General features: G+C 37.4%; 1 protein-coding gene across 4 annotated transcripts in view; it reads left to right on the top strand.

Annotated features, from left to right (window-relative positions):
* Nucleotides 1–9,902, top strand: part of LOC122662291 (pre-mRNA-processing protein 40A-like) — a 48,193-nt gene extending 38,291 nt beyond the window's left edge. For 3 of the 4 annotated variants that reach the window (XM_043857883.1, XM_043857905.1, XM_043857895.1), the window contains one exon: nt 9,647–9,902. In XM_043857883.1, coding sequence (XP_043713818.1) covers nt 9,647–9,677 — 31 coding nt within the window. In that variant the 3' untranslated portion in view covers nt 9,678–9,902. The remainder of the gene's footprint in view (nt 1–9,646) is intronic. The other variant, XM_043857889.1, reaches the window with a different exon arrangement.
* Nucleotides 9,903–16,052: the final 6,150 nt, after the last annotated feature.

Genomic DNA, 16,052 nt, shown 5'->3' on the forward strand with positions numbered 1-16,052 from the left:
CTTAGTTTAGTTTAGTTTATTTCCATACTTAGTTTTTATTTTGTGTTTTTAATTGAACCGGGTTAAATTGGTTGCATCCAATTGGTTCAATTGATCTAATTTAAGTGAAGTGATCCTGTTGGCTAAGAGGTTCTTATATCCTATTGGCTAGTAGGGAATCTTCTTTGTTTTAAGTAGTTTAAGTTGTTTTTAAGTCATTAGGGGTAGATGAGTCTTTTCTTTTAAGTTTTTAATTTGTTTTTAAATTGGTCCACCTCTCCACGATTTAAGTGAGAGATTTAAATTATAATAGATTTAGGAATAGGCTTTTGGCCTCTTATTTAATAAGAAACCATGGGAGAGGCTCCCCCACCAAGTTTATGTTTAAAAATTTCGTTTCCTGCTGTTAGCTTTTGCTACTGCTGCTCTTCTCAGAGAACTGTCTTGTGTGTAATATCGAGGCTGCCTTGTGAGTAATATCAAGGTGAGGGTTGGTGGACTCCGGCAACTCCTTGCATCGTGTAGATTGGGAGGTCCTTTTTCTTCTACAAGCTGTTTCTACTTGCTGTTTTCAGATCCCCTGCAAAACAAGTAAGTTATTTAAATTTCCTGCAACTACCTTGCTGTTTCTCACCTTCTAACCTAGACCTACCCCCTCCCAATCGATTCCCATAAACCCTAGCTACCATAAGTCTGTCCAGCCATTATCCTCCATCAGTTGTCCTCCAAAATCTAACCACAGATCCATCACAGTAGACCCTCCACTCGACTGCCATCTCAGCCCCAACTTACAACTCTAAACCCTAATCCCCTCATCCCTCTAAAACCCCAAAACCCTAGGATTTCCAGATCAGTCACCTCTGCCCATCAATTCCCCTCCGTATGCTGATCGAATGTTCTTCCCCCTCATTGGAAAACTCAACCAGAACCTGATCCCAAACTTCCATCTTAAAACCCTAGTTCCAGCCTAGAATCTAAAACCTAAAACCCAAACCCTAAACCTAAATTTTCTGAAATTTAAAAACTTATCCAAACCTAGTTTATTAAGACCCCTAAAACCTGCATATTAAAACCCTATAAACCCCATTACCATTAGTTAACCCTAATCCTAATTTCTGTCTTATTTAGCCTAAGCTTCCCCAATCGGCCAGCCATAGTGTGTAGCCCCCTTACCTTGGCTCCTAGTGGGACTATTCCTACCTAGGACTACATCACTAACGGCAGTAGGGAAAAAGAGGGGAAAATAAGAAGAACAAGAAAGCAGGAAGAAGAAATGTAGGAGTGCTGCCTGAAGAAGAAAAAATCAGAATTGAATAAGTGGGAAAGAAGTAGAAGAAAAAAATGGAGTGCTGCCAGAAGTGTCCGCTGGAAAGGAGAAGTATTGCATCCAGCCATCCACTTAGGGTTCTGCAGAGTGGAAACTTTAGAGACTATAAGAATGAATCGAACCAAGTTCTATTCTATATATTGTACATTCCAATTTTTTTTTCAATTGACAGTGATTCTGTGCTTCTCATATATACTGTAACATTGACACAAGCCAAGAAATAGCATGATTTTATCAAACAAAAACATATTTAAACAAAGAAGTCACTGCCCAGGGCACCTAGGTATCCCAAGGCTCCCGTCCAGTCCTGAAAATACGCTCCAACGCCAAGGCGCCTATGGTTTTGAGGGACATTGAATCAGACTCCTCAACACATACCCATAGCCATATCCATTTACATTGGTTATGGCTACAGTTGAAAGAAAAAGGGGTAGATACACTAATTAACTGGACTCCTAACTAAAAATGAGAACAATAAAGGACATTGAAAATTTTGTCCCACAGAGTAAAAAAGGAAAGAAAGTTAAATCTCATGTATCCTGCTTAGTGCCTACAACTTGACAAGGATTTTAAACCCTGCTTTTGAACTTTTTAACCTCATAGCCTGTAACAGGTTCTCCATAATTTGTTAGAATCTCAGATCAGCTTTTCTGAACTCTAATCCAAGTTCCCTGGAGATAGTTGATGGGTTTGGGTTTGGAATTGACAAATTTTGAATCAAATTTAGCTTGACCCAGCCTGGCCAAGTTAATTTTGTTTCATAGTTGACCTCCATATGGTCTTTATATTGACTTAGAAAAAGCTTATGATAGAGTCCTTAGAGAGTTAATCTGGCAAGTACTAGAGAAGAAGTATTTCAAGTAAATGTGTGGAAATAATTAAAGATATGTATGATGTTGTGGTGACTAGTGTAAGAATTGTGGATGGTCAAGGTAGTAAATTCCCAATTATAATTGAGTACATCAAGGGTCAGCTTTAAACCCTTATTTGTTTGCGCTTATCATGGACGGTTTAACAAGAAACATTCAAGATGAGGTTCCTTGGTTGTATGCTTTTTGCTACTGATATTGTTTTGGTGCATGAGACAAAAGCAGGGACTAATGCCAAGTTAGAGTTATGGAGATCGACCTTGGAGTCCGAAAGGTTTTAAGATGAGTAGAACGAAGGAGCAGTATATGGTGTGTAATTAAACTTTGGTTACACTAGGATGAATAATGAGGTGGTAAAAATTGACGAGAACGAGATTCCGCAAAGTGATTCTTTTAGGTATCTTGTCTCAAACTTAAATAAAGAAGGTGATATAGAGGATGATGTTTCACAGATAATTAAAATAGGATGGATGAAGTGGAGAAGTGCATTTGGAGTGTTTTGTGATCGGCGTATTCCTTTAAAACTTAAAGGAAAATTTTATAGGACAATCATACAACTGGCTATGATTTATGGTGCGGAGTGTTTGGCAGTTAAGAAACTTCATATAGATAAACTCACTGTAGCAGAGATGAGGATGTCAATATGGATGAGTGGGAAAACTAGGAAGGATAAAGTAAGGAATGATCATATTAGAGCTGGTTTGTGAGTAGTTCCGATACAAGATAAGCTACAAGAAAGTCGTTTGAGGTGGCATGACCGTGTTCAAAGGAGGCTTTTGGATGTTCCAATACGGAGGAGTGATTTGATTCAAATTGAAGGAACTATATGAGCCAGGGAAAGACCTAAAATAACTTTAGGAGAAGTGGTGAGGAAAGACATGCATAGCTTAGGCCTTGTATCAAGTATGGCCTTGAATAGAGCTGATTGGAGGGCAAGGATCCATGTAGCCGACCCCTTTTAATTGTGATAAGGCTGAGTAGTTGTTGTAGTTATGCTCAAATTCAGCCTGACTTGCACTCCCCTTTTCGCTACGTTTAACTAGCGGGTTCTTATATTATTGTCAAAAGATCTGAACTGGAGTTCATATGTTTCAGAGCGTAAAAGGCTTTGTATATTCATTAAGTAGAAGCTATGGTCAATGGTTTAAAAGCAGAAGGCGCTTTCTTGGAAGAAATTTGATTAATAAAAGGAAACAATTACAGATTTTGTTAATAAGAAAAAGACTTTAGTTGTAACTTTGTTATTCCTTGTGTAATTTAATTTTTGAATTGGCTGTGCACGGAGTACTGTATGGTGTTGGATTCCTTTTAAAAAGATGAGTGTCATGATCAATGATGAGACTGAGCTTGCCAGCAGAACTATGATTAGCTGTATAAAACTGACGTAGCCAGGTTCAGGGCACCTTTGTGTTCTGCAACTTGTATCAATTTTTGGAACAACATAGATGTGGTTTATCTTCTAAATTAGTGGAGGTTGGTATGTGTATCTTAGAGAGTTAGTAGAAGGTTAGCGAGACATATAGAGCCATTTTAACTCTGGTCTTCATTCTTTAATTAGGTTGTGATTCTAATTAGCTGATTTGCGTATGGAGTGACTTTTTTTGAAGAAAAAAAAATTTACCCTCCTTTCCTGCTTCTTTGGTAAATGTGCAATATTTTGGTTTTATTTGTACGACGTATTTAAACAGCCAAATGGAAAAGAAAGTAGGTCTTTAGAAGCTCATTGAAAAGATAAAGTTCAAAATAAAAAAAGTGCTGGTTCACCCACTTAGGTGCTGCCTTGCAATAGCACCCAATGGCACATTCCCTCATATTTTTCCTTTTTATCTACTCATTTCCTTAGTGGATATGACTTGAAGTGATGGGTAAAAGCATCTTTTCATCCATGGGTCCTAATATTTCTCTACAGACAATGCAGAGGCTCACCTTCTTCACTTCCACTTACCAAAAACACCAACCTCACCATAAATTTTTTTTTTTTTGTTTCGACTGCTGAGTACACAAACCTCGTCTTGAAGCCCCATGTTTGAAACCTTATACCATGTGTAACAGCAGAAACTATGAAGAAACCATAACCGAGAATGGAGGGAGAAGAGAGGAGAACTGTCAAGAGAGAGTTCGAATTTGACAGTCTCCCCTACCCATGCTTCATTTATATACTTGAAACTCCAAATAAGTGGAGGATTCCTTAGTTAGTTAGGAATCCTAGTTACAATATGAATATAGGAGGAATCCTCGTTACAATATGAATAAATTAGAAACTACTCCCATGGAACTAAAACTTGGAACTCGACCAGGTTTCGACCTTGGAAAAAACCGAGATCTCGGGAGATCTCAGTCGAGTTGGTGTTATTTTTTCCCCCAACTCGAAGGCTGGTTTCGGTGGGTTTTAGACCTAGTTTGGGTCTGAAACTTGGTACTGAGCCTATTTTAGGCCATTTAAACACAATGGCATTATCAGATTTTGCAAAAACAAAGTCCAAATAGGAGTTTCACTTCAGATCCTAAGTTGGTAGGCGACGACGTACTAAAATACCCTACTCTCCACATAATTTAGTAATAGAAAGCAGTCAAAACATTCAATTAATCTAAAACAACTTAAATAAGTATTAGAAATGTTAAAGTGTATAATACATCAATCTGTTTAACATATCACATTCTATCATCCCATAAAATGTTAGTGACACACGTATTCAGTCCCAACTAGTTCCACATAGTCTTCCCATGTCATAGTGTTGTTGTAGTGTTGCACATAGTTTGCTACAACACTCATATAAGTGTTGTTATCAACATATGCCAAGTCTCCCATCCTATGGTATAGAAAAGGTGGGTTCCATGAGGCGTGAGATCCACTGCTACTGTTATATTGAGGCATGTATAGGTGTGGCTGATTTGGGACTGGGAATATGGGCCCAAAACCTGACCAAGTGCTTTGATTGTCGAACTCAAGTGTTGAACGCCCAAACTCAAGTGTAAAGAACCACAAGTCATGCACTAATCTTACTGTGGTGTAGCTGAATGATGCCGGCGGCAGCTTTTCCGTTGAAATCCAGCTCAAAAATGGTGAAAAACCAGAGGCAGCAGCTCATGGAACAGTCTCTCGATCGAGATAGCTCGAGACAGGTCGAGATATCTCGAGATCTGGAAGTTTTATAAGCTGAGTTGGGTCGAGATCTGGGTCGACCCGAGATCTCGACAAGATATTGCACTTTTTTGTTTCGTATACCATCTCGTCTCGACCCTGGGAAAAATCGAGAGCTCGCTCGTCGTGAGTTTTAGTTCCATGTCTACTCCTAATTACAATAGGAATCCAGATAAAAACATAAATAAACTAAGACTAAACAGTCCTACTCGAACTAGGACCACTACTCACTCTTAGAACAAGTGAAGGAAACAAATATGAGGGAGGGAATCTCGATCAGATGTAATATCCTGATCGAGATTGGCTCCCCCCTGGTGTAGCTCGATAATCTTCAACACCATGAATTGAAATATAAGCGATATTTGAAACCAGTTAACCACATTGAAAGAATGGCCTAGAGAAGACCAAGAAAACCTTCAATTGTGAATTAAAATCTAAGCCTATCTGAAACTGGTGAACCCATTGTGAGCGGGAAAAAAAATCAGATGAAGAAGTTTTCGGAAGACATGGTGAACCATTGTTGAATCAAAAGAAATAGGAGCATCTATCGTCCTGAGTGCGACTATGGAAAATTTCCTAGCTAGGAGACCCATAGTTTTTCCCATGAAAATTAAGGCCCGTTTAGAATTGAGATTCCTTGTTCTTTCTTTTTCAGTCTCGACCGTTTCATTTGTTCTAGATGATGACAACCATGGAGCTACTGGACGACAGTTGTGGCACAACTCGTTTCGTTAAGATCCTTCCATATTTAGTCGCTGTGGTCACCAGGTCCAGAACAATCTCTCTCTAAAGATCCTTTTCTGGTGAACTGAGATTAGAGACATCTCTAGATGCAATTTTTGGGCTTGATGGGCTTGTATAAAGCTGTTTGAATGGGGCAAGGTTTGCTCTTATCAACATGTTGGTCTTCTAGCACTTGAATGTCTGAATCCAAATATGCTAATCTGGATCCAAATATTGCAGTTTGCAAGGTTCTCTTGTTTGTTACCCTGGTATGTTCTTGTATGATCTGGATCTTTGTTCTTGCAAAACAAACTGATGCAGTTTCATTAGGCATTAATCCCTTATGGGGGCCTATATCCAAGCATGGGGGGCTCGTAAGGTGCTTGTGTTAGTCCAATGGGCTGAAATCGACCTTTGGGTAGTTATATTATAAGTTGGGCCTTTTAATTTTTTGGTTTTTATTGTAATGGGCCTAATTTATAAACCCATAAAGTGGGAATGAAGTTAGTACACAATTAGTAGCTAAGTTGAGTGTTTTTGTTAGATTGGGATATTTAATAGCTGGATAGAGATCCATTTTGAAATTATTTACTTTATTGAGCGTGAGTGTGATTAGAAGTTCTTTTTCAAGTGAATATAGGGATTTTAGAAGATTTTTATATATATGTAATACACCCCATAAATTGGTGATGATTTGAGTAAATATTGATTTTTTTAAAGAGCACAGCAGTGAATACGGGATTGGTATCCTAAACCTGATTTCTTCTCTTTTCTCTTCTTCCTCCTAAGAAGATCGATCTCAACTCTTTTCCCTCCCATTCTATTGATATGATTTCTTTCCCTAACAACAGAATTGCTTCCTTTATACCATATCTGATCACAGATTTGATCATTAGAACTGCTTGCATCTAAGATTTATAATTTGGATTTTCAGATTGTTATAATTAGTATCAGAGCCGAACTTGGCCATTGATACCTACGTTTTTAAGACCAGAGTTTGTCTGTCCAACAGAAAAACTGCTATTTTACTCATAGATGACAGGTAGAGTGACAATTTTATCTTGTGGTATGTGTTGGGGATGTTATCAAAAACCAATGAAATCATCATTGGATTTGAAGATGGTCTTTGTCAAAATCTCAATTTCCCAATACTATGATGGAGCTTATTGTGAAGTGTGTGATTCTTCTAAGCACATTATTAAAGTTGGTTGAGACTCGAGAGAGGTTGGAATCACGAAGGGGTGTCGTTGATCGCCACAAAAATACCCTATAGCCTTCTCATCTACGACTGGCGTTTGCTTTACGAGACGTGATTGACGAAGTATACTTGGAACCAAAGGAGGCAGACCAACAATTCAGCCACCGGAAGAGCTAAAAGGGTCTACATGAGCAAAACCATTCTGATGAGGGATGTCAAGAAACGGAAAAAGGGAGATGAGATGATTATTATGAGTGAAGTAACAACAGGCTGCACTGCAAAGAAGGATGTTCAACACATTGATTTGTTATTCCCCACTTATTTCAAGACACCGATGCGTCATCGAAGCTCTAATTTGAGTTTTTGTTCAAGTTGAGATGATTATTATGGGTGAAGCAACAACAGGCTGCACTCCAAAGAAGGATGTTCAACACATTGATTTTGTTATTCCTTACATATTTCAAGACACCGATGCATCATCGAAGCTCTAATTTTAGTTTTTGTTTAAGTTATGGCAAGGAACTACAAGCACCTATCCTCTCTTTCGTTCTCTTCTTTTATCTTCTTCCTCTTAGGAATCAGTTGATTGTCAAACTGCTGGTCCGTGTCCTCTGTTTAAGAAGATGGACTCTCATCCACAGGGGTAAGTTCCAACTCTTTCAGAGCCTCTTCATCCAAAGCTGAAGCAGCGCCCGTCCCCTGCGAAATAATACCCTTACAAACAGCTCTTTGGAATTTCCGTGGGAGAGAAGAGGCCCTTGGCAGTTGAGGTGCTCCCCAGATGTCTTCGGAGCTGCCCAGGCCTTCATCGAAGGGGTTGATCATCAGGTTCTCAAAGAAGTCCCTCTGGGCCTCCGAATCATCTAGGAAGGATAAAATATTACATTTTCAAATATTGCAATTCACAATGTCAAGTCGGTTAAGAATATAGATCCAAAGAGGTACAAATGCTTTATTTATCACCAAGTATAGATGAATACTATATGGTAGCAGCGGGAAATTCTTTGGCATTAAATCAGGGTATTTCGGAAGAACAGGTTCTTCCAGCTCAATACCATCAAGAATTCCTGACTATTGCATGGGAACAGGTTCATCTTCGAAGCATTTTGCCCTTCCAATATTTTTCTATTGGGCCTTCCTTCATTCCTTTTATTGAGCATAATGATGTGAATCGACCTTTAATGAGTTCGAATATTCAACATCAAGCAGTTTCACTTTCTCAATCTGAAAAACGCATTGTTGGAAGTGGGTTGGAACGCCAAGCGGCTTTAGATTCGGGGGTTTCTGTTATAGCAGAACGTGAGGGAAAGATTTTTTATACCGATACTGACAAAGATCATTTTATCAGGCAATGGAGACACACTAAGCATTCCATTGGTTATGTACCAATGCTCCAACAAAAATTCTTGTATGCACCAAAGATTGATTTCATCTCTTTTCCTTCCCCTTAGGCCCTTACATTGATCTGATTTCTCCCTTAACAATGCAGTTGTTTCCTTTATATCAGATCTGATCACAAAGTTGATTGTTGGGTTTGTTTGCATCTGAGATCCATAATCTCGATTTTCATATTGCATTACAAGCTCGTATTCTGGTGTTCTATTTTCTTTGGATGGCTTAGGATACACCTTTAGAATTATGGAATAGAATAATGGGAGATACAACTAGTTCAGATTGAGAAAGGATTTTACTTTTAAGGCATGTGCGTTGCTAAAAAGATGAAGATAGTTCTATATATATTTTGTCTATGTTGACTGAATAATTTGCTTGTGGTAGTGATTGTATTCCTGATTTTCCTGCACCTAAATTCTTAAATGGAAGCCATATTTTGGTATGATATTTTCCATGTAATTATTTTCTCCCAATGAACTGTATTATTGAATTATATTCAGCTTTAAACTGTAACGGATTTAAATCCAACATTTTTTCTAATCCATATTTGCCTACTATGGTGGTGATTTCTTTTGGTGTTTGTATTTGCAAATGCAGTGGTAATTAAATGCACCTGGCTAGTAGAGGTGACGTATGAATTGACCTCAAATGAACAATAAGAAAAGCACTAACTTGTTTATGCAGGAACTTCACACATGCAGACATCATATTAGCTGATTGGGGTATAGTTAGGAAAAGATGAATGTTAGATATTTTAGTGCTTTAGGAATTCTTGGTGGACACAAACTGAAAGGTTTTCTTATGTTTTGACTGTGATGTTCCTTTAAATGTGGAAGCTGTTCTGTTACCACAAGGTTATGCCTTCTTGGCTCATTAAACTGCAATATTCTCAAATAGATAGGAAAATGACATTGTAACTTGTTATGCAATCTGTAAGCATGTATCTATATTTCCTCATTTTTTGGTGAATATTGTCATTTCCTAACAAATAACTTTTCCACTTTTAATTGAATCAGATCACGAGGACACACCAGAAATGATGATTAAAGATGCATAAAAGTACAAGTCTGAAGGGCTGCAGCAGACAAAGGTAATGTAATTTTCTTCAGAAATGATCTATTACCGAAGACCCTGAAGATTATTTTCTTTTGCATTTTATACAAGCTATTGAGATTATCTTGAAGATTTTTACAATCACTTTGTTTATTGAGGGCGATGAAGGTTGTACGACTGCTTTAAGAAATGAGCTTAGTATAAAGTAGCTTACTGTCAGCCTAATCTGTCCACGTGGAATTAATTGGAATGTTATTTAAATCTTAAACTAAACGAGGGTCAAAACATTGAAGGGCACAAAGTAGTTCATTGTAACTGCCATGAAGCCTGGGTTTTAATCACCACCAGTTTGCTGTGTCTAGTTCAGAGTTGAGTAAGCAACCACTTGCTATTTTTGCCAGTCGTCCATTTTGATGACAAATTCACAAATGAGTGAAGCTTGGGATGCTGTTGTGAATTTCCTTTATGATAGTCCTGCTTACTCTCACAAGCTCCTGTTTGTTTTTCACCTAGACCTCAGGGCACAGTGATTAAGGTGAGGGTTTAAAACATTGTATCTGCTGTACATGGAGTTGTGGTTTGCGTTCTTAAAAAAGGGCGTACCCAGTGCACGAGGCTCTCACCACTGCGGGGTCTGGGGAGGGTCATAATGTACTGCAGCCTTACCCCCGCTTCGCAGAGAGGTTGCTTCCAGAGACTTGAACCCATGACCACTTGGTCACAATAGAGCAACCTTACCGTCACACCAAGGTCTGTCCTCGAAGGATTTCTAAGTTGTTATAATTTTGACCCTCAAAACATATGTTCAACGGTTTTGGATTTGAATATTTTTTTCACGGTTCATTATGGATTGTTAGTACTACAAATATATTTTAGATGTTGGACTAATTTAGTGATTGTTTTGAATTTTAATGGGAAAAATCCACAAGAAGAAAATAAAAAAGAAACGAAGTGCAAATCTTGCCATGGTGCGTGCTTCATGTGAGTTTCATCAACCAGACACTGGGCGGTCGCTACTTGTAACATCTTTGAAATTCGCAGTTCTTTATCCCATCCATGTTAAGACTATGATGTTTTCTGCCAACTGGGTCTAGATTTCCTGCTCTCCTTCCTTTCCATGTCTTGCAGGATTTGGGTTGTTTTATTACCAGGATTTGAGTACTAATTAGAGAAAGGCAGGTGGAAGGACATTCTTTGTGGTTCCAAATTATACTCAGCTAAGCCTATTGCTAATGCAAGTAGGGATGGCTATTTAGCTCTATTTAGAGCAATGGTACCTACAGGAAAGGCATTAATATGTGGTCTTGGGATTTTTGACAGCAAAGTCTGACGGTTTAAAACCCATTGCTTTTAGGACCATTAAACTTTTTTACTAGATTGGGATTTCACTGCTTGTATTGTTACTGAATCTGTCCAATGGTAAATGGTATTAAAGGAATATCATTTTCTATGGCTTGTCCGTTAAAGTATTGTCTGTGTCTATCAGAGCATAATGCCTTTTGAAGCAAAGGCTACCTTTGGTTGGAAGGGAAATTGAGGGAAGTAAAATTTTCTAACCTGAAAAAATAAACTGTTGTAATCATTACCCTACGTGATTATATTATTAACTCTATATAATTCCATTTGTAGTTATAAAATTCACTATATGTTGCATCTAAGTCCTTTGGATTTGAAAATTGAAAAATCACATCTAAAAAACTTCATTGTTAAATTTAGTAATAATTTAAGTAGTTTATAGTGTATACAATTATAATGTTCAATGTCGATTACCAATTATTTTTTAGGGTTTAAAATTTTATTTTCCTTCCCTCAATTTCCCTTTTAACCAAAGGAAACCAAAAAGATAATGAAAAAAATTACTTCAAAAAAAAAAAAAAAGATATGCAAAAATATTATAGTGGGTTGAAGACCAGGGCCTCATCTTCACCTTTACCACCAACACTGTTACCATCCACTGTCGTTTTTGTCATCACTGTAGACGCCTCATTTTGTTAATATGGAGTGGACTAGACAATGATAAAAGCAATATGCTCTGAAATACGAAGGAGCCAATTATTGGCTAGTTCATGCATAGATGAGACAGTAACCGAAAATCCCTATGAAGTAAGACTCCCTTCGATCCTTCGATATAGGTTAACACGTGAAATGGGCCTAGCCCTTTTGTCATGCTTTAATCGGTCAATACACAAACTGAGGCCGACATTGGTAGAGTTGGAGCCGGTGTTGTCAATGTATTTAACCAATGCCATTGATGCCCTGATTGGTGTTGGAATTTTTTTTTCTTGGAGTCGTTCATTTACTATTGGTGTTGAATATTGAGTGTCCAAAATTGTAGATTTTTGAGTCCCTGTTTGTTTCCTACCTTTCAGCTCACCTAAACACTTCTACATACCCTAGAGGTGTGGTGGAGTGTACTAAGGCTTTGGCCTCTATCTCAATACATTCAACCTTTTATTTAAAAAATTGATTTTTTGAATTAATTTAAGGTTATTTTATGCTATTTTTAAACAGTTTTGATCTTGAATTTAAAGAGTACCTTGAACTAGTGAGAGTATAAAATTTAGTTCTAATAGAACATAAATTTAATGTTCTATATAGTGTCAGGAATGTATTAAAATATACTTTAAATTTAAGGGACATTAAATTAAATATAAGGGTCCGTTTGGCTGCATTAAGTATCCCTGCGGCCTTCTAAGGTGGTGTTTGGATACATAAAGAATTCTTTGGTTGTATATTGGTTGTTTAATTGCTTAATCATTTATTATGATTATTATGCTTTGTTTTTAATTATGTTATGTTGCATACATGTACAATATGCAACATCACATTTTTAACTATTCTAAGTGTGGATTTGGTGCCATTAAGGTCGTGGCATCTACTATGTGACTAGGCAGTAAATAAAATCATATGTATATTATAATACATAAGGAACTCGTGATATTTTGTATTGTCATGATGTATTATATTTAAATTAGTGATGTAGGCATTTTTATTTGTGACATTTAGGATAACACAGTCTTGCAATGTCTAGTATTTACAAATTTGCCATTGAGGGAATAATATTTATCACATATTCCATCATTTTATATTTCATAAAGTTATTTTGGACAATCTTATAAATATGTAAAGACTTCAAAATTTTGGAACTTCTGTACAAAATGGACATGATGATGCCTACATGTAATTGAGGTTTCGGATCATTGAAGTAGTAAGCTTGTGTTTCTAAAACTACGGATTCAACACTTCCATCATAGTTTTAATGAAACTCATTTATTAAATCCAATAAATGGATAGACCTTAAATTGTTTATGAAAGTGAATCAGAAATCATATAGTTTTAGTTTAATTTATTGAAAAGATTTCTAAGTTCTATTTATGGCATTAGAATTAATTGTGTTTAGTTTCATTTCTAGAAGTTGTTTCTGTAGATTGGTTCTATGTATAATGTTTGGTTTAGAAAATAATTTTTCAAGAAACTTTTTTGGATTTGTTTATGTGTTTACATTTACTATCTTGGAACTTCTACAGTGTTATGATTATGAACCTATTAACTTGTTAGTCCTACTATTGTGCATCAGCTTTTCTGCCATCGTGTTCCATTGGGTTGGGTCGATCTAATAATCTGGTCCATCGGTTTGATTTTTGGACTCGATCCGTTACCCGTGTGGTTTTTTGACTTTGACAGGTTTGGGTTCTTTTGGTTTATGACAGATTCGAACAAGATTGCATAGTTAAAAAATAAACAAGTTTTTAGATCTTATATGAATTTCCTATAATGTATTCTTGTTTTTTGGTGATGATCGTTCTCTGCTTATTAAGTCTTCCATGTTCAACATGTGATTAGATTATGTTCGTTATGTCTAGATGTCATGCCATGCCTATCCACATATGTCAAATTTTTTTGTTCATTAAACCCCAAGGGGCAGCGCAGTTGGTAAGGAACAAGGCCTAAGGAAGTTGAAGGTCCTAAGTTCGACTCCGCCTCTCCCTTTAGATCCACCTGCCTGAGAAGAAATTCACTAGTGAACATGGGGGCCCCAATATCTCCCTGTTTGTGTGTGTTGCGGGGTCGTGCACCAGCCCTAGGGGATTTAGTTGGCCAAAGGCCGGATACCTCCTGTTCCCAAAAAAGAAAGAAATCTTGCTTGTTCAATGGTATTTTTGTAGTTTCCAAGATGCTCTAACCTTAGCCTAGGCTTGATGTATTGTTAGCCTTAGGGTTTTGCATATTATACTTGCTTTACAGTCAATATATTAATCATGCAGCTTTACTTTCGTTCATGATGACATGATGTTTTGGTTTATGACGTATTTAGCATACCTATGGTTTGAAGTCCGGGTTAACTGAGTGAACCAAGCTACCTAACACCTTCCTCAGACCAAAATCTGACACGAACATTACCCTCGGTTGGATTATTCAATATTTACAAGTTCTAGACCCTAATCTAGGTGGCAACTCTTTGTAAATTTTTTAGACCAGCCCCTAATGTTAACCGATCCCCCGATTTGGGTTTGAACCTTCGTGACCTCACGCCACCAGCAAGTGTTGGTGATAGTGGCCCACTACTTGCAACACCCCTTCCCCTCCCGCTCCCACTCTCATTGTAAGAGATGTAGGGTTTGTATTTCGTACAACACAACTCACCATCGTTCACACAATCCATCTCATTGCTCTTGCTTGAGAGTGAGTACTCTACCCCAAATCCCAACCTAGCACCAGGCTGCGCTTATAACCCAATTGCAAAAATCAGAGTCAAGCATCGACACGAGTGATTGTGAGTCTAGTGATTGATTTTCTAGTCTTCAGATCCTCTACGGCTAATATCTTGATTTCTTTTGCCGAAACATCTTTATCTTCCAAGATTTCGATGTGAAGTAGTTTTACAGATCTCTGCGACACAATCAAGCCTTCCTAGGTTTTGCAAAAGCCTTTGCTTCCTATAATCTTTGTTCCTCTTTCTTTTCTTCTTCTTCGGCTCTAGTGTGATTGAATCGATTAGAGCATCTCGAACGCTTTCCGCCAGTCTTTAATTGAAGAAAGCATTGGATGTGAACGAAGAATCGGGCTTCCATGGGGGAATAGAGTCAGACGTGTTTGTTTGATGTTTGCAGTGGACACAAACTACCAAGTTTTATGGATTCGAACAATAACCAAGAGAAATTAATAGATAAAAGTGAAACACGCTTACACACACAAACACACAAAGGGGGAGGGGGAGAGAGAGTTAGACGGCGAGAAGGAAGGAGCGAGCAGACGTGCGGCATTTGCAGAACCAGAAACATACCCTTTGCACGCAAAAATGCTTTTTCATCTGCAAGGGATAATCAGAAAGAGTGTAATATCTCTGATTATAAAATCCCAAAGCCTAGACAAAGAAATTTACAAAATTTTAGCCACTCAAAAGTGTTAATCCAATATCATTTTGATTGGATCAACATTCCACTTGGTAAAAAATAATGGTCATTTAAGAATTTTTTTTTTTTTTAAAACTTGGCTTATCTTAGTTAGGAGCTTGTCATTGAACCATCAAAACGGCAAAACAAGAAGAAGAGGATAAAGAGAGGAAAAGTGACTTAATGGATTAGAAAGGCTGTCTGCTTCTAACACTTAGGACCTAACTTTTGTTTTGGTATAGATTGAAGGCCATTGTTCTTTGTGAGAATAGTGGTTTTGTCTTCGAGGAAATATCCTTCTCTTGAAAGAGAAAGAATTGGGAGTTGCAACATAGATTAGGTTTTAGAATCCACATTGAAAATATATGATTCCAACAAGTACTACCTAACCCCTTCACCCTTTTCATTGAAATACCAACAAGTACTACCTAACTTGGGTAACAAAGAGTTTCCAATTTCCTACTAATATTTTTTTAGAATGAATATTTAGTAAATTAAAACCCGTATTTAAATATTGCAGATTTGGTTTTCTGTTTTTCCTATGACAAAGATTTCCACTTTCAAGCATCTCGGCTAGTACTTGATGTGTGAGCTTCCTAGGGTATACTTAATAGTGAATGATTATATTGACCGACTCCAAGAATTTTTGTTAGCAAAATCATGACTGAGGCCGGCTTGTGTATGGAATGTACAGATTATAGGTATAAGCAATATGAGAAGAATTAAGATACTCCTTCATAACTCTCAGCCACATAATCTTTATATAAATCCCCATAAATGATACCAAATAACTCATCAGAAAAACCCCTCATGCGACCAAGTAGAGATCTCTTGTATTTTTTTATTATTTTTCTCTCTTAAAGAAGTAAATAAATTATGGGAGAAAGAACGCCATCTGGTCGTGTGTCTGGGCGTGTACATGCGCCCAGAACAATCGGGCACAAAATGACTGACCAGCCCCCATGGAAAGGCAAGG

This window comes from Telopea speciosissima, chromosome 1 (assembly GCF_018873765.1).
Source record: "Telopea speciosissima isolate NSW1024214 ecotype Mountain lineage chromosome 1, Tspe_v1, whole genome shotgun sequence".
Taxonomy (NCBI): Eukaryota; Viridiplantae; Streptophyta; class Magnoliopsida; order Proteales; family Proteaceae; genus Telopea; species Telopea speciosissima.